Here is a 25,120-nt window from a genome sequence, read left to right as displayed (position 1 = left end):
AAAGAGTGTACAGCAGTGCCTGGCACAGAATTAACCCTTGGCCAGTGGCAGCCGCCACGGCTGCTACTGCCAGCTTCTCTGAGTCTCAGCTTCTACACCTGTAAATGGAAGCAACCACTTTCTGCTCTAAAGGTGCTCCAAAATGAATGGCACTGGGTAAGACACACTGCAGGGGCTTCAGCTTATGCTGTTTTCTGTCCTTTCATAGGCAGGACCAGAAACTGCATTCACTGGAAGGTGCCAAGAAGTGCCAGTTTTCATATCAGAACCTAGAAGTAGACTCCTTAGAACCAAGAACTAGAGATCAGGAGAGAACACAGCTCAGCTCCGCCCCTAAAACTTTCTTTCTCTCTTGTGGCTATTTTCTTAAGTATGGCCTCTCTTCCTGTACTTTCATAGAGGTGCTATCCGTAAGAGAGGGTCTGGACCCAGGAAACACCTTGATTAGTGGGCAAGTTGAAGCTAAGTGTCAGAAGTCAGGTCTACGGGGGTAGGTGGGCAGCACCATGGACCCTTTTGTGCCTTCTCCAAGGCAGGAGTCCGTTCTAGGTCACGAAGAGCCCATGGGGGAATGTGTTAGGTGGCAGAGGGATGCAGGGGTCGGGTGTGGTCCTCTCCTTCTTAAAGACCCTCAATACAATTAAGGATGGTTAGTGGGGGAATATGGTTAGTATTGGGTTATGGCCACTAGGATCAGAGAGAAAGAGCCTGACCTTCAGGGGCTTGGTATATGACTTTTCTGCAGCCAGGTGACCCTTATGCTGGGACCAAAAGGAAATCCTGAAGCTGTGCTGATGGCTGCTGGAGAGGTAGTATCTTTATATTTTAACTTCAGCCTCTTCCTCACGGCAAATTCGGCAGTGGTCTAGTGTACATTCCTGGAGAGACACATGGACTAGGAGCTCTCTCCTGCCCCAGGGCCTTTGTATCAATACATTCTTTTCTTTTGGTGTGGAACAAGCTCTTGCTCCAAATATTCTCATGACTCCTTCATTTTCCCCCTAAGTCTCAGCAGTAAAGGCCCTTTCTTAGGGAGACCTTTCTTACTCACCCAATGGGCCTCTAGTTATTCTCCATCTTAGAACTTATTTTCTGCCTCACATTTATTGGCATTTGCAGTTATTTTTATTAACTTTCTAAAAGTTCATTTTCTCTTGCCCACTACTAGGATGTAAGCTTACCAGGGGCAAGGATCTGACCTGTTTTGTTCGCCAGCCCACCTGAAGACACCAGGGTGCCTGGTACACAGTGTTCGCTCAGTAAAGACCTGCTGGATGAAGGCGTGGTTAGGACGCACACATCAGGTTTCAAATGCCAGCCCTGCAACTTACATAGAAAGATGTATTTCCCTCTCCAGTAACTACTTTCTTCATCTGTAAACTGGGAATTATAACACCTTTCCAAATTTTCTTCCAGAGCTATTGTGGAAACCAAATAAGGTAACTGGTGTGAAAGCGCCTGGCAGTGAAGATGTTTTCTCCCTCTTCACGCTCCAGAACTGTGCCAGGAGGCCTCGTCTGGGGAAGTCTTCCTGCTGGCCTCTGCGGCCCTTGCCAACATCACCTTCTTCGACACGATGGCCTGTGAGATGCTCCTGCAGCTGAATGCCATCCGCGTCCTCCTGGAGGCCTGCAGCGACAAGCAGAGAGTGGACACGCCTTATACCCGGGACCAGGTGAGCAGCCTGGGGGGACCAGGCCCAGAACCTGTAAGTAGGAAGTCAGAGGGCAGGAGGCCAGGGCTTAGGTTCTGAGGGGCAGCATGGTTGTAGCACACGGTCAGTCCTGTTGGTCGTCTTCTAGGGGAAGGTAAAGGAGTACGTTCCCAACGTGCTTTGTTGTCCTTGGAGTGTCTCCACGAGCCCACTTCCCACCCCCCTTTCCCATCCCAGCCACTAGAGGCCTTCTTCCACCTCCATCCAGACCTGTCCATCCTAGGAGGGGAGGCAGAGAGGCACCATGGGAAAGTCCCTGGACCTCCTCCAAAGGTCTGTGTCCAGCCATGTGGGCGCCTGCCTGTCTGATGTTGTACCTGTAGTGAGTTTCCTCCTTTCTCAGCCTGCATATAACAGGGTTTTGGAGCAGAGCCTTGGTTCTGGGCCTCAACCCCTACATCAGTCTCTTTTATTTTATTTTATTATTTATTTTATTTTATGTATGTATTTACTTATTTGGGTATATTTGAGCTCCATGTTAAGTTTTGTTCGTGGGGAAAAGATTTTACTACCAAATGTGTTTGAAAACGTGGAATGAGGGGGTTTTCGAGGGGTTCTGAGCACTGAGGTTATGGAACTCGCTTCTGTCCCGCCTCTGCTGGGCTCAGACTCCCATTTCCCTACCAGAGGTGGGGGTGGTGGGTCAGGTGAGTTTTAGTTCTCTGTAAATTCCACCGCGTGCCAGAACTCTGTGTTAGAGGATGCCCCAGCCTCCAGTGCAGCTCATCCCTGTCCGTGTGGCCCCCGCCCCACCTGTTTCTTCCAGCCTCATCACCTAGTCCAAGCTGCCACGGCTTCGTGTGCCAGGCCCTACCCCAGCCACTTCAGGAAAGCCTTCCCCGGTGGCCCCAGCTCCCTGGGATCATCCTTTTCTTGGAGGCCACACCTCACAATGCAGTGTTGACTTTTCTAATGATCTTTATTCCTTTCCAGATAGTTCATGTCCTTTTATACCCCTGAGGGCAAGGTCCATGTTCAGTACTTCCCAGGACTTCTTCAGGCCTATAGCCCAGAGCTGGCACCCTTGGCAAAATTCTGTAACTGCTTGTTTAGGACGTGAAAGGGAAGAAGCAGGGTGGCAATGCATCCGTTTTTTTCTTGTCTTTAGAATCATCTGTGGAAGGGCAGCCTACCACAGAAACTCCCATTCAGAGAGAATTCCTAGCAGATAAGCATTTGCGTGTGAGGGTTCTACTAATGCCATGAGGCTGGTGATATCTGCCCCGTTTTACAGATAAGAGTGTTAAGGTTCAAGAGAGTATCCTCCAAATCATATGGTTGGCAAGTAACTAGCCAGCACTAAATCCCGGCCTGACATAGACCTTGGTCTTTGACTCTTCTCTGCTGCCTTCTCTGAAAATGAAGAGGAAGCAGTGGAATTGTGGGGTCAGAGAGACAGTGTCGATCTTGTCTGAGGGTGACTTTGGGCAAGTCACAGCCTCTTGGGAGTTGGTTTTCTCATCTATTAATTAGGTCCACCTTGCAGGGTCATTGTGAGGGTGAGTGAGATAATACGTGTAAAAGACCTGATACAATGCTTTGTTCCTACTAAGTCCTTAGGAAGGGATGACTATCATTGTTTTTCAAACTTGATGTTGTAAGGAAGAGCAGAGATAGTGAATTATTCAGAATCCTCAATGTGGCCTTCCGAGCCTTGCACGATGTAGTTCCAGACTTCCTTTCCAGTTTAATCTCTCACTTCTTAGAGACAAGGTATGACAATACAAACAGGTGAAGAGTGGTGGCCCCCTGGGCTGGCTGCTGGCTGCTTGCCTCCTGAGGGGGCTGGTCCTTTGCACTCACCGTCCTTGGCTGGGGAGGATAGGCTGGAGGGCTCACTCTGCACGATCTGCCTTGTTCCTCCTCTCCTCTTCTTCAGCTGGATGCCTGCTGTTACTGGCTCTCTCACCTACCTGAAACAATGTTAGGTCCCTTTCCTTTCAAGTACCTTTCTTGTAGCCAACTCTGGTCATTTCATACAAGATCCAGTAGTAAGGCAATAAGAACAGGGGTTAGGCGATCAGATGACATGGTTTCAAAGCTTCTCTGCTGTTAATAATCATGTAACCGTGGGCAATTGACTCCGAGCCTCACTTTTCTCATCTGTGAATGGGGCTGAATAATATATACTTCACAGAGATAAAATAAGAATTGAGTGAACTAGTACAAACTTTTGGCACATAGAAACCTTTAAATAAATGGAAGCCACTGTCCATGTTATTATTATTATTGGCCTTTGAAGGTGTGGTACTCAGCCCTGAATAGGGAACCTTCAAAGGGGAGTACCCTTATCTGTGACGTGGGATGGTCTTCTCCAGCTTTGACATCCTATGGTTCTGTGTGCACAGACCCTTTTTCATCGTGAGGGGTGACAGGCCCCCTCCTGGAACCTCACTGATTCCTAGGAAGGAGGGGCTTGGGGTGGGGAGAGAATGGAGAATGTAGTCAAGCTCTGTGCAGATGCCAGTTGTTTCTGAATCTGGAGTAGGGTGTTTTCCTGCCATACTCCCCCACCCCCTGTCTCCCCCATCCTCTCACCCCCCTGTCTCCCCCCCACCACCTCCCCACCCCTTCCCACCTCCCCACGGCTGAGCCAGGCTCTTCTCCGCTGTCCTCAGGATGGCCTCACCTTCCACCCTGACTCAGAGTAACCACTTAGCTAGTGAGAACAAACCCATTAAAGAAACAAATGGCTCTTTCCTGTAGCGGAGGGAGGATGAAGGTCATCAGAGGGCCCCCAGTAATGAAGACAAAGAAGATGAATTAGACTCTGAAGTGCTCACCGCCTCCTGAAACACTTAGGAGATGAAATGCCCGTGAGGCTTCCGGTAATGCGTCTGCCAGTGACGCCAGTGCTGTGCAGAGCCTCTGGGTCTCGGATCTATATTTGTCCCCCTCCTTTTGAGCATCTCAGTGAGAACCCCTCCAACATCCCAGCAAACTGAGTCCCCTTAATTTGTCCAGCAGAACCCTCGGTGGCCATGCCTGTCCTGTACCCACTCTTGGAGTGTGGATGCGGCTGAGGGCAGCCTTGGAGGCTGGGCTTTTCCACGCCCCTCTGCTAATCTAGGGGAGCAGGGTGTGGTCAGGCATCCAGAAGCACTCTCTGCCTAACAAGGCCTCTGTGTGGCCTGTGTTTTCATCCCCAGGAAGCATTTTCTAGGGGTCACGCTGCCCAGGGCATCCAGCTACAGGTGTGATACTAGGGTGGGGGAAAGGGCTGGCTCGCCTTTGCCCTGCCTGTCAAGCTGTGACAGCCTGGGGTAAAAGGCATGTGGTTGTCTTGTCTAAGCCAGAGCAGAGACTTTTCACTGAACATGACTTTACGACCTTTAGAAATTAATTGCTCTCGCAGAGGTGAAGGTGCTGGTATATTCACTTCCCATGAAGACACATTGCCTGCTTGGCATTTTAGAATGTCCAGATTTTGCAGCCCTTCTGAGCCCTCGCTGTGAATACCATTATTAGGAATCTATTTATCAGAAATGTCAGTTACTAGGGATGATAAGTTTGACTTACATTGTAAAAGCCCTCTATAGTTTATACAGCCCTATCATATACATAAATGACATGGTACAAACCGTACGGGCTTTGGGTTCAGGTAGACCTAAGTTCAAATCCTGACTCCGTTTGCTAGCTCTGTGACCTTAGACAAATTGCTTAACCTCTCTGAGCCACAATTCCCTTGTCTGTGAAATGAGGATACTAATATTTCCTCCTTCCTTGTGTCATTATGATGATCACATGGCATAATGCTCCTAAAGTACTTAGAACCAAAGCGATGCTCAGTAGTGAGTGGACCAGGGGTCTCTGATAGAACCAGGGATTGGGGTGGGTCCAGACAGAGATTGTCAGGAATCTGATTGGGGCAGGAAGGAGGGGTCAGGAAATGTGGTTAATATGGTGGTGAGTGTAATGTGGTGTGAGTCAATCTGTAATGTGTGTTTTTTCAATCTGTGTATGCATTTCTGCAGGTTGTACTGTGTGTGTGTGTGTGTGTGAGAGAGAGAGAGAGACAGACAGACAGACAGAGAGGAGAGACTATAAGCAGTGGAGTTTGTTTGCATATGAATATATATGCATATCTACCGATCCAGAGAGGCTTGGAGGAACCCAGAATCACAACACACAGTCCTGATCTGCTCCAGGAACCCCTCCCTATAAAGCCAAGGGAAAACTAAACCCAGAGAACATGGCCTGGCATTTACATGCTCTCTAATACTATGAGGCTGACACCCCAACCTTGATGCAATCCCCAGGGAGAGTGTTTTGGTTTAGTTCACCAACAGCTTGGGACCTACACCTAAGGCAGTTTTATGGCCTTTCTGGCTCTGTCTCCTAAGCCCAGAGCTCAGCCTTCCAGTTTTGCCCCTTCGGGAGTGAGGAGGGAAAGCTGGGCCTGTCTGTGAGGAGACCAGGGGCCAGAGGGTGGGAGTGGTGTCTGTCTCGGGGCCTAGGCAGGTGCCCTCCTGGTCTCCATGCCTGTCCAGCCCCTCTCAGCTCCTGAGGCCCTGATCACGCCTGTCAGAGGAGAGAGAGGCTCCCCAGAGAAGGAAGGGAGCGGAGGGCTGGGCCTTCTCCTGGATCCCTTGCTTTGCTGGTCTGGGGGAAGAAAGTGTGTTCAAAGAGACCACACCCTCCCTCTCTCAGACCCCTTCATCCTTCAAACCAATGTTCTTGTCTTGATTCTTTCTGCTCTTTGATGGAGAAAGTGGTGTGGAGGGAAGAGGGCAGGACAGAGAAGCACTGAGACTTCCCTTAAAGGCTGGTTTCGGGGCTGGCTGGTTTCGGGGCTGCAGTTGATGGTTGCCAGAGCTTTAGAGAGAAGGTAGAAATCTAAATATTCTATCAGCAGTTAAAGAGTAATTCTAATTTCAGTTCTATGAACTCTTGGCCTTTTTGTCCTAATTACTGCACAGCATAAAAGCAATCATAACTTTTCATTAAATGTATGTCAGATTTTCTGAATTGTAAGTTCTGTCAGATCCCGGATATTCCTCACTTGTCTTTTAAGTGGTAAAGCGTTCAGTGTTAGTTTACGACAGAGCAGAGGAAAGGCACAGACGTGGCATCAGTGTGTGATGAGGGATGACTGCTGAGACATTGTTAAGGATGTGAGACAGGCCTGAGACTGGTTTGTGGACAAGTGTTCCTGGAGCCAGCACAGAGTAAAGCTTTTCCTCCATGTGTCTGCTGATGCCAGAAGGCTTGGCCATCCTCCCTCTTACTACATGGGGACATTTCTTCTTGAATTAGTGATGTGGGATTGCCCCTGTTACTCTGGTTCAATTTGCTATTTGCCTCAATGTTCCTAAGGTCTTTGGGAGGCCAGAGGAAAAATGATTTTAAAATGCCACAGGAAGTAATGAGCACAAAGCTTGTTGGGTTCTCCACTGGGAAGGGCTCCTCCTGCTCTGGGATCTTGCCTTCCTTTGGGAGGAATCTCACATCAGCCGTACATCTTGGCAACAGTGGGTGTTGCACTGGTTAGTGCTTGACACAATCTTTCAAGGCCTGGGTCCTTTCAGGCTCTGTTCCCCGGGGGCAAATTGTACTTATTTTATTTAACAACTGCTCTGAGTGCTTGGCAAAATGTGAAGTCACTTAATACTCATAACAGTTTTATGAATTATCATATTTTCTCTTCTGCAGGAGGTGAAATCATGCCCCCTCCCCAAGAATGTCCATGTCCTAATCCCCAAAACCTGTGAGTAGGCTACCTGGCAAAAGGGATATTTTCAGATATGATTAAGTTCAGGATCTTGGTATAAGAATATTATCCAGGATTATGCGTGTGGGCCCCATGTAACCACAAGGATTCTTATAAGAAGGAGGCAGAAGGGTCAGAGTCAGAGAATGAGATGTGACTGAGGAAGCAGGGGTCAGAGCCATGGGGCGCCAGGGGCCAAGGAGTGTGAGCAGCTTCTAGAAACTGGAAAAGGCAAGGACATGAATTGACCCCGGAATAGAGCCTCCAGAAGGAATGCAACTCTGTCAGGATTTGATTTTAGCTCCACAAGACCCACTTAGGACTCTGACCCCCAGAATTGCAAGATAAGATTGTGTCGTTTTTTAAAAATTTATTTTATTGAAGTATAATTGATTTACAATGTTAACTTCTGCTGCACAGCAGTGATTCAGTTAGACATATGTATACATACTTTTTCATATTCTTTTTTATTATGGTTTATTATAGGATATTGAATATAGTTCTCTGTGCTGTACAGTAGGGCCTTGTTAAAATTGTGTAGTTTTAAGACAATAAATTTTTGTAATTTTTTTAGCAGAAATAGAAAACTAATATATCTCATTATCCAAGGCAAAGAAAGGTTAAGTAACATGGTCAAGATCAGAGGAAAATAGTGATAGAGCCTATTCTAAATCTTGGCTTTATTTGGAAGTCAAATAGAGCTGTGCACTTAGCCACTATGCTATACTGCCTCTTACCTAGAACATCTCTTGAGGCTGATATGCTCTGATTCACCAAATAACTACAGAGAGATTAGTACCCTCTCACTCAGGAGGAATAGGACTTAATTAAAAATCATCAGACAGGAATGAATTAGCCTGGGCAAGGGGAAAACTATTCGTCTGGCTCCTGTACTCTGTCCCCTGACAGCATTGCTATCTTGTAGCCCAACAAGGTAAACCAGTTGTCCCTAAAATCCCAGCCCTGGGCTTGACTGTGAAAAGAAATGTTGTTGATCTGCCTTCTGCTCTATACCAGGGTACATGCAAGGATGTTTCAAAGGGGGGACCCCAAGCAGGGCATAATTGTCATTTATTCAAATTGTGCTTAATTGAATACTTCATCTGCACCTCAGAAAACCACATGGGGTACAGGTTCTGTAAAGAGGAAGTAATTTTCATTAACAGGATCTAAATTAGTCTGACACAAAGACCTACCTGTGCCTGTGACACAGCTAATAATTGCCGTGTAATGAACCTGATGCTGCAGACAAAGGTTTTCTTTTCCTTTTTGATTTTGCCTTTCTTGTCCTTCCTCCCTTCCTCCCTCCCTCCCTTCCTTCTTTCCTTCTCTTTTGCTTCTGTATGTCAAGCAACCGTCTTCATTCAGTGGCCAGGCTGGTGATGGTTGGAGGGAACTGTCCCTTAGTGGTGAGAACAGAGGCCGTGCCCCCTGCTACTGCTCACAGCCCAGACAAGGCCAAGTGAACTGCAGTCTGGCACAGGCTCAGCCTTGTGTCTCTTTCCTCATAAGCCTGTGCACTATGCCTCTCGGGAATCTTCTATTTTTTGACTGCATCTTCTACCTACATTTTTCTTCTAACTCCTTTCACTCAGCCCACACTCACTATCCTAAAAGGGGTGGGGTGGGGAAAAGAGTTTCCAAGGACTAACCCTTCTTTAGTCCTATTATTTTTCTACAGTGCAGATAGGTGTTTGTCACTCCCTTCATAAAATATCTGGTGGTGCAGAGTGGCCTTCAGGATGGAGCTCCTGGGATATGTCCTGTCCCTCCCCCGGCTACCCACCCCATCACGCTTACCAACCCAGGCCCCTGACCAGGTCTGAGCTGGAAGGGCTGACACAGCAGCCTAAGAAGGTGTATCCCTTTCTAACGTGTGTTTAGTGGGGAAGGTGGAAGGTAGATATTCTATTAATGTCGAAAACTTTCCCCTTCCTGTTTAAAAGAGGAGATTTGTTATATGTGTTTATTATCCAGCATAATATGCCAGTATTGAACCAATTAAAATCTAGATAACACGCTTTGTTGGTCAACATCACATTACGGTGCATTATCCAGTTTCAGAAGTTAAGCTGCCTGAACTATGTCAGGAGACTGTCAGCTGCTGCCTCAGGTGGGGCATGGCCTCCTGGAGGAAACCTTTCAAGAGAGATAGGCCTGCACCAGGGAAGTGTTATTTTATTTTATCATTTATTTTAATTGCCACTTGAGAGTGCTGTCCACGTCCATGGAAGTGGGTGGATTTTCATTTTGCTAAATTCCAACTTTCCAACACATTCCAGTGGTGTTTGGCACCCTTTACAGGGTCTGTAGGCCCCTGTTTGGGGTCTGCAGGAGGTTCCTTGCTGGCCCATTCTTAATTCAATTTTGCACTGTCAGTTCTCTGTGCAACCTTGACTGTGCCAGGGGGTAGGGTTGGGGTGGGCTGTTGGCTGCTCGGCCCATGAGGTTGTAACCAAGGCCCAGTGTTTACCTGGTGTCAGCATTCCTTTCCTAAAGGCAGAGCCCTCAGCCATGACTGACAAGAAAGGCTTGCAGCCCACAGGCTTATAAAGTGTAGCTGAGCATGAACTCTCATCAGATTCCATACAATACCTGAAGCTTACAGTGTAATGCTGCCTTTAGTTTCCTAGTCATCATCTTTATCTTAACCTTAGTCTCCATTCATTTCAGGTTAAAAGTAGATGGGGTTCAGTATCAAGGCAAGAAGCTGGGATGGAGGGAGCCCAAATCAGGCAGAGGTTAGCCAGAAATCTGCCAGTTCTGTGTGCATTTCAGGGCCTGGGGCCAAGGCACCCTGCAGAAATACGATAGAGGCTCCATCTTCACTCAGGTGACTCTGTTCTCTGCTGCAGTGTCCTGGGGCCCCTGGGGGCCATCCCAGGGCCATGTGCTGATGAATGGGCATCAGTCCCTGGGGAAACATATCTGAGTGGCAGAAGCCCATGGCGATGGAAGAAATACCATGGAAGGGTGGGCCAGGTGGACTGTAAGGAGTCATGGAGCGTAAGGAAAGCTTTCCAGCCCCAGGCTCATCTGTCTATACAAAATACCTTTTGACTCAGGTGTGCCCATTTCCTTAGCTTCTCAATTCTCTTTTCCAGATTGTGACCATCTTGGCAAACATGTCTGTCCTAGAGCAGTGTGCCTCTGACATCATTCAGGAGAACGGTATGTCTTCTCAGCAGTGTGCGTGTATGTCTTATGTGGCCCTAGGGGACCTTGTGCCTTCATGTTTGTGTGAAGGCCTATGTATTTGTACACGTGGGTCTCCACACTTGCAGGAGTACATGAATGTATGCTTATGTGGGCAACTGGGCCAATATGTAAATGTTTGCTTGCTTCTGTGGGCTTCAGTCTAGTGGGAGGCAGACATAGAACAAAAGATAGAGAAAGATGCAGAAAGGAAAGCAGAGAAGAAGATAAGGTATACCCAAGGTAGAAGGGTGGCAGTTGCTGTTTTAATTAGGGTAGTGAAGGGAAGACAGAGATTTCATTATGATCCAAAAGTAAAACTCTATTCCTACAAAGGAGGAATTCCAGCTTTAAACCATTCTCATCATATTGAGTTTGGCCGCAGTAGAAAGCTGAAGGCTGGGGGGATCGGGTCAGGGCAGCTGGATCCCTTGATGCCTCACCTGAGAGCATCTCTTTCTTCTTGTTCCCCTGTTCCCACCTTGTGCTGAGGGTGACATCAAGGTCCAGGTGAGGTGCCTGGAAGCTGATCTAAGCAGTCTCCACTGGAGGGCAGGTCAGCTGCCTGCCTTGCAGCTGGGAACAAAGTGGCGAGAGCTTCCTGTGACTGAGAAATGAGAGCAATTAGCAACCAGTTGGAAACCAAAAGACGGTAATGAGGAGGAGTGAGCAGGAGCCTGGGCAGCTGCCTCTGCGCCTGTGAAGCCCCTTCTCCCAGGTTGTCCCGCTGTTTTAACACCCGTACACATTCCCCATCCCCCATTGCTCTATTACAGATTGAAAATCATCATTTTGTGTTAATTTTGTGTGATTGGGCTAATGATGAGAAACTGCATTGAGCTGGCTGAGGCTGAGAGGCTGAGGGCTATCATTTGTGGCCTGTTCCTTCAGCACCCAGAGCCTGCAGTTTAAATGGTCAGTGGGAATGGGTCTCCATAGGCCTGTGGGTTTGGGATTGGAGTATCCGGCATCTGTGGAGCATGTTATGGTTTATGAAGTGCTATTGACCGACTCATTCAGTCAAGTTATGGAGACCTACTAGGTGCTTGGTATCGTGCTGGGCAGTGAGGGCACAGAGATACGTAAGTCCTTGCCTTTGTTGTAGAGGATCTCACAGTTTAGAAGGAGACCCCAACTGGACAGAAGTGACAAGATGACAGAAGCGTGACATCTGCAATAAAGTAAGGCAGCAGAGGGAGGAGGGCAGTGTGGTTGAGACTGTGAAGATTGGAAACAATTGCCTGGGCTTTTGAATCCTGGCTCTGTTATTTACTAGCTTTGTGACCTCCATTCTTCCATCTGCAAAATGGGAACAATAGGAATAAGTACCTCACAGGGATGATGTGAGGATTACTATAAAGCATGTTAGAAAAGTGTCAGGCACAGAATGAGTTCTGTGCTATGTATATCAGCTCTTTTAGGAAACAGTGGCTATAGGGTTCACATGAAGAGAGTTTGATGAAGAAACTATTTAGAAAAGCTGGGCAGGATTTTAAGGGTCTGCAATTGTGATAATTCAGGCAGGGATCACAGGAAGACAGTAGGACTCCTTGGTCTGGACAGGGCAAGCCTTGTTGTGCTGTGAAAGGAAATCCTCCCACCAGGATGCTTGAGATGCTGACATGCCTTTCCCTGAAGCCTGGTGATTTTGTCTCCATCCTGCCCTGAACTGTGTGTGAGTGTTGGTGGTGGGGAGCTGGATGAATGGGCCATACAGGGAGGTCAGAAACTGTGACCACTGGTCACCCTTACACTGGGAAGCAGGCCAGGGCCGTCTGAGCTCTTATTTGTCAATCCAGTGGCATCAGTATTGCACTTTCAGCTAGTTTTGCTTCTCCCTCAGGGGCTGGGGCTGAGCCGGAGAGAATGTTGGGGAGGGAACATGGCTATGGGACCTGGTCTCTCAGCTGTAACTCCCCGCAACTCACAGGCAACTTTTGTGGCACTGAGCCTGGCCAGAACTTAGGAAACACATTCTGGATTTTTGTGGGCAGCCCCAATGTCATTGCATCTTTTCTTTTTCTAAATGTTCATTCCCAAATATTTGAGCTAAGCGCTATTCTGAATACTTCGGATATACCCATTCAGGAAATGCACGAAAATTCTTGCCCCAGTGGTGTTTACCTGCTAGCATATAAGAAACTAGTTTTTTGTCAGACCCCAGGTACGAATCTGGGATTTGGAAAAATGGCTTTTTTATGGGAACCTCGACTGGGAGGAGTTAGTAAAATTTCTTAATCTCGTCGCACTCCCTGAAGTTGTCATTTTGGTGCCCCCTGTTTATGTCCCCACAGGCCATGACATATATACTCAGGAGATTAACAGCTATGACTTTATCTTAGGGACACTGAGGGCATAAGAAGGCTGAAGACCATGTTCCATTCAGTGGCCCGAGGGGAAGATTGGAGAGAAGCCCCTAGCCCCAGGATCAGAGTGTTGTGGTGGCAGAGCTAATAGGGGCCGAGCAAGGCAGGGCCCGCAGCATCCCTTGAGGATGTAGGAGGGAGAAATGGGGCACTTACATAGCTCTCCAGAGACAGACATGGCCCCTCCCTGGGACGGCGTCATCTCAGGGTCTACAACTAAGTTACTCACTGCCCCCTGAATTGGGATCTAGGAGGCTTAGAAATTGCATCTGGTTCAAGTACGATCTAGAGAGGTACGTGACTAAGGCACTGGCCTGGAAGTGACGCCTACGTGAACTTGAGAAGTCACTTCCTCTCTCCAGACCTCAGGTGCTCATCTGTGAAATGGGGAAGAGGCATGGGTGGGGCTAGAAGAACTATAAGGACCCTTCGGGTTCTATGGTCTAAGTCAGAGGTTGCAAACTTAGGTGCCTACAGGGCCCACACAGGTGATATAAATGGGTGATGTGGGCTCAACAGGGACTGGATCAATCTCACTTTAAAGAATACGCTTATAATACCCTTTAGCATATGGTCATGCAGAAATGTGGGCCCAGTGTTCTCAGATCAGGAAGTAATTTTTCAGAAGCCAGAAATCTGGATTTTTATGGAAATCTCTCAATTTGCACATTAGCAAAAAACTTTTTAAAAATTTAGACACTGTGTAAAACAAGAAAAAAAAAAAGCAAAAATACACCTGTAGGCTATGTCTGGTTGAAGTTCTAAGCTGGCAAGTGCCACTATGCGCAGGAAAGGGGACTTTTACTGTAAACTGCAGGATGGAAATTATTTAGATGGAGTGAGAGAGAAAAGAACATCCCCTGTAGAAAAAATTAGATGGGCAAAGGCATGATGCGGGGGTGGATTTGTAGGAGAGCAGAGGACAGACCTGATTTCAGGGGTGGGCGGGGCGGTTCTCAGCAGACCAAATTTAAGCCTAAATCTCTTGGTCCAATGACTCCACCTTCTTCTAGTACGTGAACCCCCTCTAAGATATTAGATCTAGTGACTATTCAGCCTGGGTTTGGTTCACCTCCCAGCAGGGGGACCCATTACCTCTGGACCTGTCTCAGATGCAGCGAGCTTCAGAGATGAAGAGGTGGTGGAGGGTAACCAGATTATTTGAGTTCTGATACCAGCTCCCCAGCTACTTTACTGTGTGACCCTGGGCAAGATCCTTCACTTCTCTCTGGGCCTCAAAGTGAATTATCATAAATAGTACTTAGTTTATTGAGGCTATTGGGAGGTTTTAGGGATCCTGTATTTACTGTGTATTTAGCACCGTATCAGGGATGTAGTGAAAGCTCAGTAATATCATTAAAAAAATTTAAAGGGTGTCCTTCAGAGGTCCCTTCCAGATAGTGACTTGGTACTTGGAATCAGAGACACCTCCAGGGCAGAAGGAGTAGAAGATGTGGCCTTGTCCAGGTTCCTCCTGTGGTTGAGACCCATGGGTTACCCCTGCAGCTCCATCCAACTGGGCCTGAGAGGAAGTCTCCCTGCTTGGGCAGCTACTAACTGTTCATCACTTTCCACCCAGGGGTCCAGCTTATCATGGGTATGCTGTCAGAGAAGCCAAGGTCTGGCACCCCTGCCGAGGTGGCGGCCTGCGAGAGAGTCCAGCAGAAGGCTGCAGTGACCCTGGCACGTCTCAGTCGAGACCCAGATGTGGCACGGGAGGCCGTGCGGCTGAGCTGTAAGTGGTGCTGGGTGTGGCAGGGGTGGAGACGGGGGCTGGGGCTGGGAGCCGCCCTGGTTTCATGGTGGCGGTGATGACCCAGGACTCAGAGAAGGGCTGGCTGTACTGGGAAATGCTGGAATGGGGGCCCGGGGTGCAGCCCCAAGTTAGCTTCCTTTCCCCTGGGACTGAAGCAAGCGAGAGGAGGAGTCTAGAGAGCTGGAACTTTGCCAGAAGAGTGACTTACTTGCAGGCTTCCTGTTAACAAGGATCCCACTCTTTCACTGACTCATTCATTTCCTCATTCATTCATTCACTCATTCAGTTATTTTTACTCATTTGTTTACTTCTCCACTCATTCATTCACTCATGAATTCATCCTTTTGTTCATTTGTTCATTAACTCATTTATTACTTCATTTATCCCCCATTACCTCATTCATTAATTCACTCATTAAATCACTCCATTCATTAATTCAGTCATTCCATCACTGATTGACCCAACAAATGCTTCCAGAGCACCCACTCTATGCTAGACTCTGTTCTAAGTGCTGGGCATGCAATGCCGATTATAACAGCGTCCTGACCACAGCAGCTTACAGCCTAATGGAGGTGGCAGGTGTGGAATGAAAAATTTGCCCTTGAATATCACCGAGGGATGCTCACAGGATGTCACCAGCATGATTGGCACATAGAAGAGGTAGCCCACATTTATCCATATTATTATCCTCAAATAATGTTTTAACAAGGAGGTGACTCTTCAGCTGTGGTTTGAGGAGTTATTCCGATGTGAAGGCTAAGAAAAGGAGCTCCAGGTAGAGGCAGGAGATGGCAGTGTCGCCAACCATCCAGGCACTTGGAGGACAGCAAGAGGTGGCCCTGGGGCAGTAAAGGGTTCTGGCTCTATAATGACTTTATGGAGGATAAACATACAGAATCTGTCTGCACACCTTTTATTGCTATCTTATAATGAGTTTTCTCCCCATTCTTTTTAGAGTTTGAAAAAAGTCAATTTGCATTGCAAAGCAAAGTCATTTATTTCACTTTCCTCTGTAAAGGCTTAGGAAATATTAACCTACTCAGTCTACAGTCTTCTATAATTTTAGCCACAATATATTTTCTGACTCAAATGGGCAACTGGGAAAAAAAAGGTACTGAGAATTTCCACTGATAAAGACATAAATGTTAAGTTTAGCTCTGATAAAATTGGAAGTACCTGCATGGAAAGTTCTTTTTCAGAAAGACCTGCAGTATCTTCTGCGGCTCATCCCTCTGCACTGTAGGTGAGCTCTTTTTTTTTTTTTTTTTTGATGCTCCAGCTCATCCTGGCCTTGACCAGGGTCCTTTCACACCTGAGGGAGCAGAAAGTCGCCTCAACAAGCTCCTCGGGGAGGTTTAGCCCCCTTCCCTGCCAATTGGCAGCCATCTGCCTCCACAGGACCCTGTGCAGTGGTCTGTGTGTGAGAGATGGGAGCACCTCTAGGTCAGGTCTTGCCAGACGCATCCTGACCCGGGCATGAGGGTCTCCCCGTGTCTCATGCAGGTATGTCCCGCCTTATTGAACTCTGCCGCTCTCCCTCCGAGAGGAACAGCAGCGATGCCGTGCTGGTGGCCTGCCTGGTGAGTTCCCAGTCTTCCTCCAGCTTTCTTCCTGGGCTTTGGGGTTGCAGACCAAGGGCTAGGGGAAAGGCCTATGCCGCAGTTGACTTGGATAAGCCAGGCAACTTATTCTGGGTTTCCACTTTTCTCTTTAAAATGGTGATAAGAGTAATATCAATACTTGTTTTACTTAATTCATAAGATTGTGATGAAAATTATATGAGGTCATAATGTGAAAGGCAAAGGCCTGGGGAACCTGTTACCACACTTTTAGTAACCATGAACCTTTAAGGTTCTGGGGGACCTTAATAGCAGGTCAAGACCAGAGGGGCCAGCTGGCAGGATGCTGTGTAGCATTGGTGATGCCGTGGTGCTTGCAGCATGTGGTAGGTAGGGGATGATGTCTCCTGCCTATTCCACAACAGACACTGTGAGAAAGCCTCCAGTCCACCTCAGATAGAGCCCCTCTACTGGTGCTCTTCCAGCTTTGTAGCTCCCTCCTCCTTTGTGGAATAGGACAGGACAGGGGATTATTCAGCCAGTCCCCAGGATCTTCACGCCCATCCAAGCTAGCGCATCCTGGGAGGTCCCCACCCAACTTCTTGTGCTTGGGTCTATCATGAAAGTACCAACAGCACCAGGCAGGGAATGCATGCCTTGTCTCTATGCTTCTCCCTGCTGGGCTGTGTTGAATCCTAAAACAGAGCCATTGGAAGAATCCAGGAATAGGAAGCCCATTGTAAAAAGTCTTTTAACTTCCAGAAGGGGGTGTCAGATCTTTGGTTCTCTAAGACCGTGTGGGAGAAGGGATGGATATAGATGTGCTTCTAGTTGTTTCACAATGAAGTTCCTCCTCATCCCATCTTTTTTTTTTTTTTTAACTGAGCTCATCCCATTTCTGGGAGCTCCTGATGGGCATTGTACGGTGGTAGGAAGAGCAGGCATTACAGACAGATACACCTGTCTTGGTTTTGCCACTAATGAGCTATGTGACATTGGGTAGGCCACTAAGTGCTATAAATTTTAGTTGATAAATATTTGTTAAGGGATTCTATGGGCCATGCACACTTCCAGGCTTTGGGGATACAGATGTGGGGAAAAAAAAGACAAAAATCTCAGCTGTGGTGGGACTTTTATTCTGGTACATTCAGAACAATCTTCACCTTTTTTGTGCCTTGGGCAATCTGGTGAAGCTTATGGACCCCTTCTCAGTATTAGGTTTTAAATGCATAAAGCAAAATATATAGAATTAAAAGGAAAACAATCATATTAAAAATAATTATTAGAGTATTTAAACAGATGATTATTAACATATATACTTTTCAATTAACTGATTGAATAAAAGCTAGCCACAAGTCTTCACTAGCAATGAGCATAGATGATATTGAGGGTACCTCCAAAAATTGTAATGGGATGTGAAGTTGTTACTGAATCAAACTTGGGTCCCCTTCCCATGTGCAGTAAAGCCAATCTATTGACATTGGCGTGTGGTGAAGGAAAGTGCAGTGTTTATTGTAGGATGCCAAGTAAGGAGTCCAGGTAGCTAGTGCTTAAAAGGCCCAAACTCCCTGAGGCTTTCAGGGAAAGTTTTTTAAAGACAGGGTAAGGGAGGGGCATTGTGGAGTGTGTGATCAGCTCATGGACATTTTTCTGATTGGTTGGTGAGGTAATCAGGAGTCAATATCACCAAACTTCTGGTTCCAATTTGTCTGGCTCTATGTGGGCAGCATATAGTTAACTTCTTCCACTTGGTGGGGATTTCTGTATCTGTAAAACAGTGCAAAGGATATGGCTCAGAACATTATCTATATCCCCTGAGGAGCAACTAAAGGTCCTTGACTTTGTTTAATGACTAAACTCGTATTATTTTGTCTTGCTTGAACATTTTCCTTTCTTTCTACATTTTCTCACTTCTTTGATTAATATACTCTTTGGAGCTTGGGGAAGCCTACGAGACTAATGCTCTTCTACAGTCAAGAGGCAGATAGAGGATACTGGCGGGGCGGAGGGGGGGTGTTGTTCAAAGAAGGTCCCATAGGGTCCTTCTCAGTTACAGAAGTATCTGATTTCTATTGAACAAGTAATAAGGCATCACTGAGACTTCTTGATTTGTTGGTACATTCACAACTGAAGGAAAAGCTGTTTCAGTTAGAGGACAGTGAATGTAAAGATGCAATTTTTTTCATGCAAGTTCACAGCCCTTAATTCTGTCTGGTCTAGTGAGTAAATGGAGAGTTAACACCTGGCAAACACAATCATTGGCTCCAACTACTGTATCTTTACAACTTGGGTAGCCAGCAACTGCCTGACACTGAATAGGCCCTGAGGAAATGTTGAGGAACAATAAAGCTCCATTCAGACATGTGGGCTTGTTATGATTCCTTTCCCATTTTTATCATTCATTTGAAGTAGAGCACACAGAAGGGCTTGACCTCTATTTTCAATCATTTAAAGGACTTTCTGGTGGAAAAGGGATTAAATTTCTCCTTGTGGACATATGGTTGGATGCTGAATAGAACCCCTTCCTCCAGAATCCATCCTTTGTGTGGCTGCTGGCCTAACTTAACTAATGACAGTTTACAATCATGACCCTTCCATGAGCAGCCCTTCCCTGGTTCCCTATTACCTAGGCCTACTGTCCATGTGCTCAGCCCTTCACAGCCTGGCTCTGATCCACCTGGGGTCTGAAGGCCTTCCACTGCCTCCAGGCCCTGTCCAGCTGAGGTCAGAGTGCCCTGAATGACCCTGACACTGTGCTTTGGCCCTGTCCTAAGCAGATGCCCTCTCTACAGCTATGCCAGCACCCACTTCAAGGCTCAGATCAAAATCCTCCTCCATGAGGCTTCCTGGGAGCTCTCTGTGGCTCAGAGACAGGGAGTACACAGTATGCACTTGGACCTGCCAGCTCAGATTTTGTTTTCCCCAGTAGGAAGCACGTCGCATTATCCTGTGTTTTAGCTGTTACAAGGGGAGGCTCTTGGAATTCAAACACAGGCCTGCCTGATGCTGAAGGTCTTGACTTTTTGCCCAGAACATCTTGTTTCCAGCCGTGCTTTCTCCGCCCATGTCTTGTGGCCCTGGTCATGCTATCTTGGCTCATAAGAGGGCATCTGCATTATTCCCCTTCTACCCTTCTCAAGGCCAGGGCCCCTTTCCAGCTCTCCTAGCTCCATAGGGCCTTGGGTTTGGTGACTGTTTCTTGCCTGGCTGAGGGACTGATGGACTTGTCTGTTCGCCCCCCAGCCCCGGCGATGATAGGTGTTCATGATTTGGCTCCCAGAAGGGGCTCCATACTTGAATGCAGCCGCCTAGCTGGTGAGATGGGGGCTGCTTGGAGCCAGATCTGGTGGTTGGAGTTGGAGGCTACCTCTCCTGCCCCTCCCCAAGCCTTTTCCTAGTTTCAAAGGCTGTCTTCAGGTGAAAGGAGGAGATTTCAATTATTATCTCCCACATCTGGAAAAGTGGCAGCATGGATTGCCTGTTGCAAACAGAATTGATTTTTTCCTTAATGAAGCGGCTGTCAATGGGCTGCTGGGCTTGTTTAATACTTGGGTGTTTCACACTGTCTGGGAATGAGATCCTGGAAAGATTGACTGTTAATCCTCTGAGAAAAGCAGAGGCCAGGAAAAAGGCTTCAGAAGGGTGAAGGGTTCTTTGAGCTCCTGGACACTGAGGAGGGGTGCTCTGAGATCATTTGGGTTCATGTCCTGCATACATTCTCGGGACCCTGGGGAGTGGAGGGTATCTATTTGCCTTTTGTGGTTTTTTGGGTCTCTCTCTTGTGTTTTGTTTTTGCTTTTCTCTCCTTCTAGAGGTTGCCCCTTCCCTTGGGGCTGTCTCTCTCTCCTTCTTTCCCCTCCCCCATTCTTTTTATCCCCTTTAATCCTCTCCCCCTCCCCACCTCCTTCTGTCTCTCTCCTATTGTCCTCCTGCCCCCAGGGTGTGCTCTTTTTTCTCTGACACCATCTCTTTCTCTCTCCATCTCCCTGTCATGCTTCGTCTCTTTTCTTTCCCAAGTTCATTTCTATCTCACTTTTAATAGTTCCTTCTTATTCTAGTTTTCTGATGCTATCTCTTTTTCTCTGTCTCTCTTATTTTCTTCTACTTCATTTTCTGTTTTCTTGGGTTTATTTTCTATCTACTTCTTTGTCTCTTTTTTCTTCCCTCCCTTTTGCTTTATTTTTACCCTTGATGATGTAAAATACATCAAAGGCCTCATATTCTCACATCTGAGGAAGATCCCTGGTTCTGTTTTTATTGTGACAGCTCAAAGGAAATGGGGTTATTTCTCCCAGTTAGAACCAAGAGAAATCAGAAAGTGCAATGGATTTCAGGCTTTAGCCTTTGGGGAAATCATACCCCAGGAGAGGCAGGACACGCTAGTTAGAGGCAATCTCCTGGAGTCTCCTTCCTACCACCAGTGTCTAAGACGCTGCTCATGTAGACAGAGATGCATGTCCCTTCTTGATCCAGCTTGGACAGTGTCTGTTAGTTCAACAGACATCTTAAGCCATCTTCTCTTCACCAACTTGGCTATTTCATGGCAATACGTTACCTCTCATGTCCAGGTAATGAGCTATATGTTTACTTTGTACTCAGTATAACCTAGTGTCCTGGGCTTGCAGCATCCTCTCTGTGTACGTGTAGGTATGAGGGCCCTGGAGTTGGACTGCTGTGTGATCTTTGGATGGCCACTTTCCCTCTCTGAGACTTAGAAATAAGGAGACTAAATTGGAGATCATGATATTTACCTTGCTGCATCCTGTGGGGATTAAATGAAGTACTATGTAGATATTCAGTAAAAGATGGCATTCCTCCTTCTTTGCTTCTTCTGCCACTCCAGATAGTCCTCTCTCTTTGTTTCCCAAGGGAAGGTCATCCTTAAGCTCCCACCTTGTTCCCTGCTGTGTTCAGGCTTGAGAAGAGGGAAGGAATTAATATTCATTGGGTATTTAGTATGCATGGCCTCAGCTAACTGGCAAAGAGGTCTAGGTAGGCACACAGCTCATATTTCTAGTTTCAGGTTACTCTAGCAGTCAAATTAACATTTGTTCATTTTTTTTTCAGTATATATTTATTGAGCCCTGTGCTAAGACCTGTTCTACCTGATGTAGATACAGAAAAAAATAAAACAGTCTCTATCCTTGAGGAGCTTAGAGTCTGGTGTAAGAGATAAACACCTAAAAAACAGTTGCAATCAAGTGTGAGAGGGCTGAGGTCAGCCCAGGGGCTGTTGCTGCACAGGGGAGGGAGAGATTTTCTCTGCTTCAAGGAATCAGGGAAAGTGTCCCAGAGAAGGTGACAGTGGGCCAGGCCTTGCTGGATAAATGCATCTGCTGGCTAGAAAAGAGTGGGGAGGGGTTTCACATCACAGGGAAGATCTGAGCAAGGGCACATGGACATAAAACAGGATGGTGTACTCAGGAAAGAGCGCAACACTCAGTGTATGGCGACCTAGGCAGTAGTTTCATTCTGCCTGCACTTCTCTTTCCTGTTTATCCCTGTCTTTGTGGCAGAATTTCCATCTCCTTCAATTTTATGACCTTCTTTCTTTTCTCTTTCTCTCCTCCTTCCCATCCCAAAATGCTTTGCTCAGAACCTTGCTGAATTTATGGATAAATGAATAGTCCTTGCTGTTCTAAGTTTTCTGTAGGGACCTGGAAATGAGAATATAATTCCACTGATGCTTCTAGCAGTTCCAGTCTCTAAGATAAACACATCTTGAACTTAAATATGTTACTAAATTGACCAAATCCTTAAAATGACAAATCTTTAAAACAATCAGTTACCTAAGCTGACTGAAAAACCAAGATGGCAAGACTATTAAGATCATGAAAACTTTCAGATGACATCCACCTTAATGATCAAGGTACCACTGAAACCAGGTGACTATGTGATAAGGTTGCTATGGTGACCAACTGACCAAAAGGACCATATCACTAAGGTGTCAAGGTGATGAGCAGCTCATATTGGCTGGCAAATGATCCACTTACTGAAATGCATCTCTCAGGGGAGTTGAAGGAATACCGGAGAAGGCCCAGTCTGACCTCTTCTGTTTTCTCCTCAGGCTGCTCTGCGTAGGTTGGCCGGGGTCTGTCCTGAAGGCCTCCAGGACTCTGACTTCCAGCAGCTGGTCCAGCCCAGGCTTGTGGACTCTTTCTTACTCTGCAGCAACATGGAGGAGAGTTTTGTGTAGCAAGTATGGGAGATGAAAGGCATTTGGCCTCATTCTCAATTCCCCTCTGAGTACATACCTGTGAACACAACTGACTACACACCAGCCCCGTCACCTCCTTATTTATCTTTAATTTATTTTTTACATGAAATGAACAGAGGGCTAAATATTCTAGCAACATTATCAGGCAGTGTGTGGTCCTTGGGAGTCCTTTTTGTTTTTATTTTTTGACTTCTGTGACTTTTTGGTTGCAGATGTTGAAATACAAAATGACTAATATGACAGATTGTCATGGGTGGTTTCACTTTCTATTGCTTTCTCAATGCTCACTACATAATCTTGCCTCATTTCTTTTTTTAAATCTGAGAACCTGAGTATTTTAGCTGTCCAGAAGTTTTTTTTTTTTTTTTTTAAAGTTGCAATTGCTCTTTCTAAAAGATTTTAAATGGATTTCATAGCTGGAAAGAATATACTGGAAGGAAATTCTAGTTTATTCTTTAATAAATGAAATCATGCAAAATGTGTCTTGAATTTTCTGATTAAATTATGTCTTAGGCTAATTTCTTGCTTCCCAAGGTTTCATGCCACAAAAAATTTCTCAACTATTAAAACTGCATAGAAAGTCATATTGTTTTCATAGGTGCATAAATTTGTCAATTTGAGTGATTTAGTGAGAAATCAAAAGGTTTCCAAAGCCCCAGGATATCAATTTCCCTTGGCTTGCTCTTCTTTAACCTCATGATAAACAATATCCTCAGATGAGGTTTTAGTGAAGAACACCTCTTCAAAAGTATACTTGAAAGTAGTGGTGTGCTGGAGTTGGCTTATAGCAGCTCACAAGGGACAGTTGTGAGGAATTCCTCCCAATTCCACATTCAGTTAGCTCATTTGGTAGCTTATAATTGGCAATACTGAGTGTTTACACCACATAAATTGGAAGATATTACAAATCAGAGACTTTGTGTGTGTGTGTGTGTGTGTGTGTGTGTGTGTGTGTGTGTGTGTGTGTGTTTTCTTCACAGAGCTGGTTTACCAATATCACTGTTTGAAAGTATCACAAAAATCTATGAATATTTCTGAAAGATTTATTACTATTGTTATATGAGTTTATGCAATTAAGGAAAGTTTTGAAGTCTGTTACATCAAGAAGCTAAAAGAATTACATGATCGTATCAATATATGCAGAAAAAGCATTTGATAAAATACAATGTCCATTCATGGTTTTCTAAAAAAAATTCTCAGTAAATGAGGAATAAAGGGAAATTTCCTCAACTTGATCAAGATTATCTACAAAAACCTACAGCTAACATCTATGAAGCTTTCCTACTAAGAAACTCAAAGCTTTCACAAAAGATCAGGTACAAGGCAAGGATATTGTCTCTCATCACTCCTTTTCAACATCCTACTGGAGGTTCTAGCTAATGCAATAAGATAAGAAGAGGAAATAAAGCAAGTAGATATAGTGATGGGTTAGCATACTTGAAAAACAGGATAACCACAAAACAAAAATATACAGTAGATTCACAAAAACCAAAAAAGAAGAAAACACAAGCACAATACAAAAGAAAACCATCAAATCATAAAGAAAAAAGAAAAAAATGAACAAAGAAGAAATACAAAATCAACTGGAAAACAAAGTTTAAAGTGGCAATAAACACATGTCAATAATTATCTTAAATCTCAATGGATTAAATGCTCCAATCAAAAGACAGAGTGGCAGATTTGATAAAATAAAAAAAAAAACAAAAACCAAGAGCCTACAATATGCTGCCTATAAGAGACTCACTTTAGGGCAAACATATAGATCAAAAGTGAGGGGCTCCAAAACATTTCATGCAAACAGAAATGACAGAGTATGGGTAGCAATAATCAGATAAAATAGACTTTAAAACAAAGACCATAAAGAAAGATAAAGGACACTGTATAATGATGAAAGGATCAGTACAAGAAGAGGATATTACAGTTGCTATCATATATACAACCAATTTAGGAGCACTTAAATACATAAAATAAGTATTAACAAACATAAAGGTAGAAATTTATGGAAATACAATAATAGTAGGAGACTTTCTAACAGACCACTCACATCAATGGAAAGATTTTTGAGACAGAAAATATATAAGTCAACAGAGATCCTAAGTGATACAATAGAACAGTTAGACTTAATTGATATTTTCAGGACATTGTATCCAAAAAAACAGAATACACATTCCTTTCAAGTGCACATGGAACATGCTCTAGGGCTGACTAGGGCACAAAACAAACCTCTACAAATTTAAGAGGATAGAAATTATTTCAAGCATCTTTTTTGACCACAAAGGCGTGAAAACTAGAAATCAACCACAGGAAAAGAAACAAGAGAAAAGGATACGTGGAGACCAAACCACATCCCACTAAAAAAACCAATGGGTCAACGATTAAATCAAAGAGGAGATTTAAAAATACCTTGAGACAAATGACAATAAAAACACAACCATGCAAAATCTATGGGATGCAGCAAAAAAAAAGTTCTTACAGGGAAGTCCATAGTGATATAGGCCTTCCTCAAAAACACAAGAAAAGTGTCAAATAAACAACCTGACTTACCACCTAAAAGAATTAGAAAAAGAAGAATAAAGAAAACCTAAAGTCAGCAGAAGGGAGGA

At 45.5% G+C, this 25,120-nt stretch overlaps 1 protein-coding gene across 1 annotated transcript in view; it reads left to right on the top strand.

Moving 5' to 3' along the window:
* The window catches only part of INSC (INSC spindle orientation adaptor protein), a 130,457-nt gene extending 107,863 nt beyond the window's left edge, over positions 1–22,594 (top strand). The window contains exons 9-13 of the mRNA XM_057750085.1: positions 1,497–1,675; positions 10,529–10,595; positions 14,565–14,720; positions 16,245–16,321; positions 22,368–22,594. Of these exons, the coding sequence (XP_057606068.1) occupies positions 1,497–1,675; positions 10,529–10,595; positions 14,565–14,720; positions 16,245–16,321; positions 22,368–22,496 (608 nt within the window). The 3' untranslated portion in view covers positions 22,497–22,594. The remainder of the gene's footprint in view (positions 1–1,496; positions 1,676–10,528; positions 10,596–14,564; positions 14,721–16,244; positions 16,322–22,367) is intronic.
* Positions 22,595–25,120: the final 2,526 nt, after the last annotated feature.

The sequence above is a fragment of the Hippopotamus amphibius genome, chromosome 9, assembly GCF_030028045.1.
Source record: "Hippopotamus amphibius kiboko isolate mHipAmp2 chromosome 9, mHipAmp2.hap2, whole genome shotgun sequence".
Taxonomy (NCBI): Eukaryota; Metazoa; Chordata; class Mammalia; order Artiodactyla; family Hippopotamidae; genus Hippopotamus; species Hippopotamus amphibius.
Note: the sequence above shows the minus strand (reverse complement) of the source record. Positions and strands in the feature narration are given on the sequence as shown.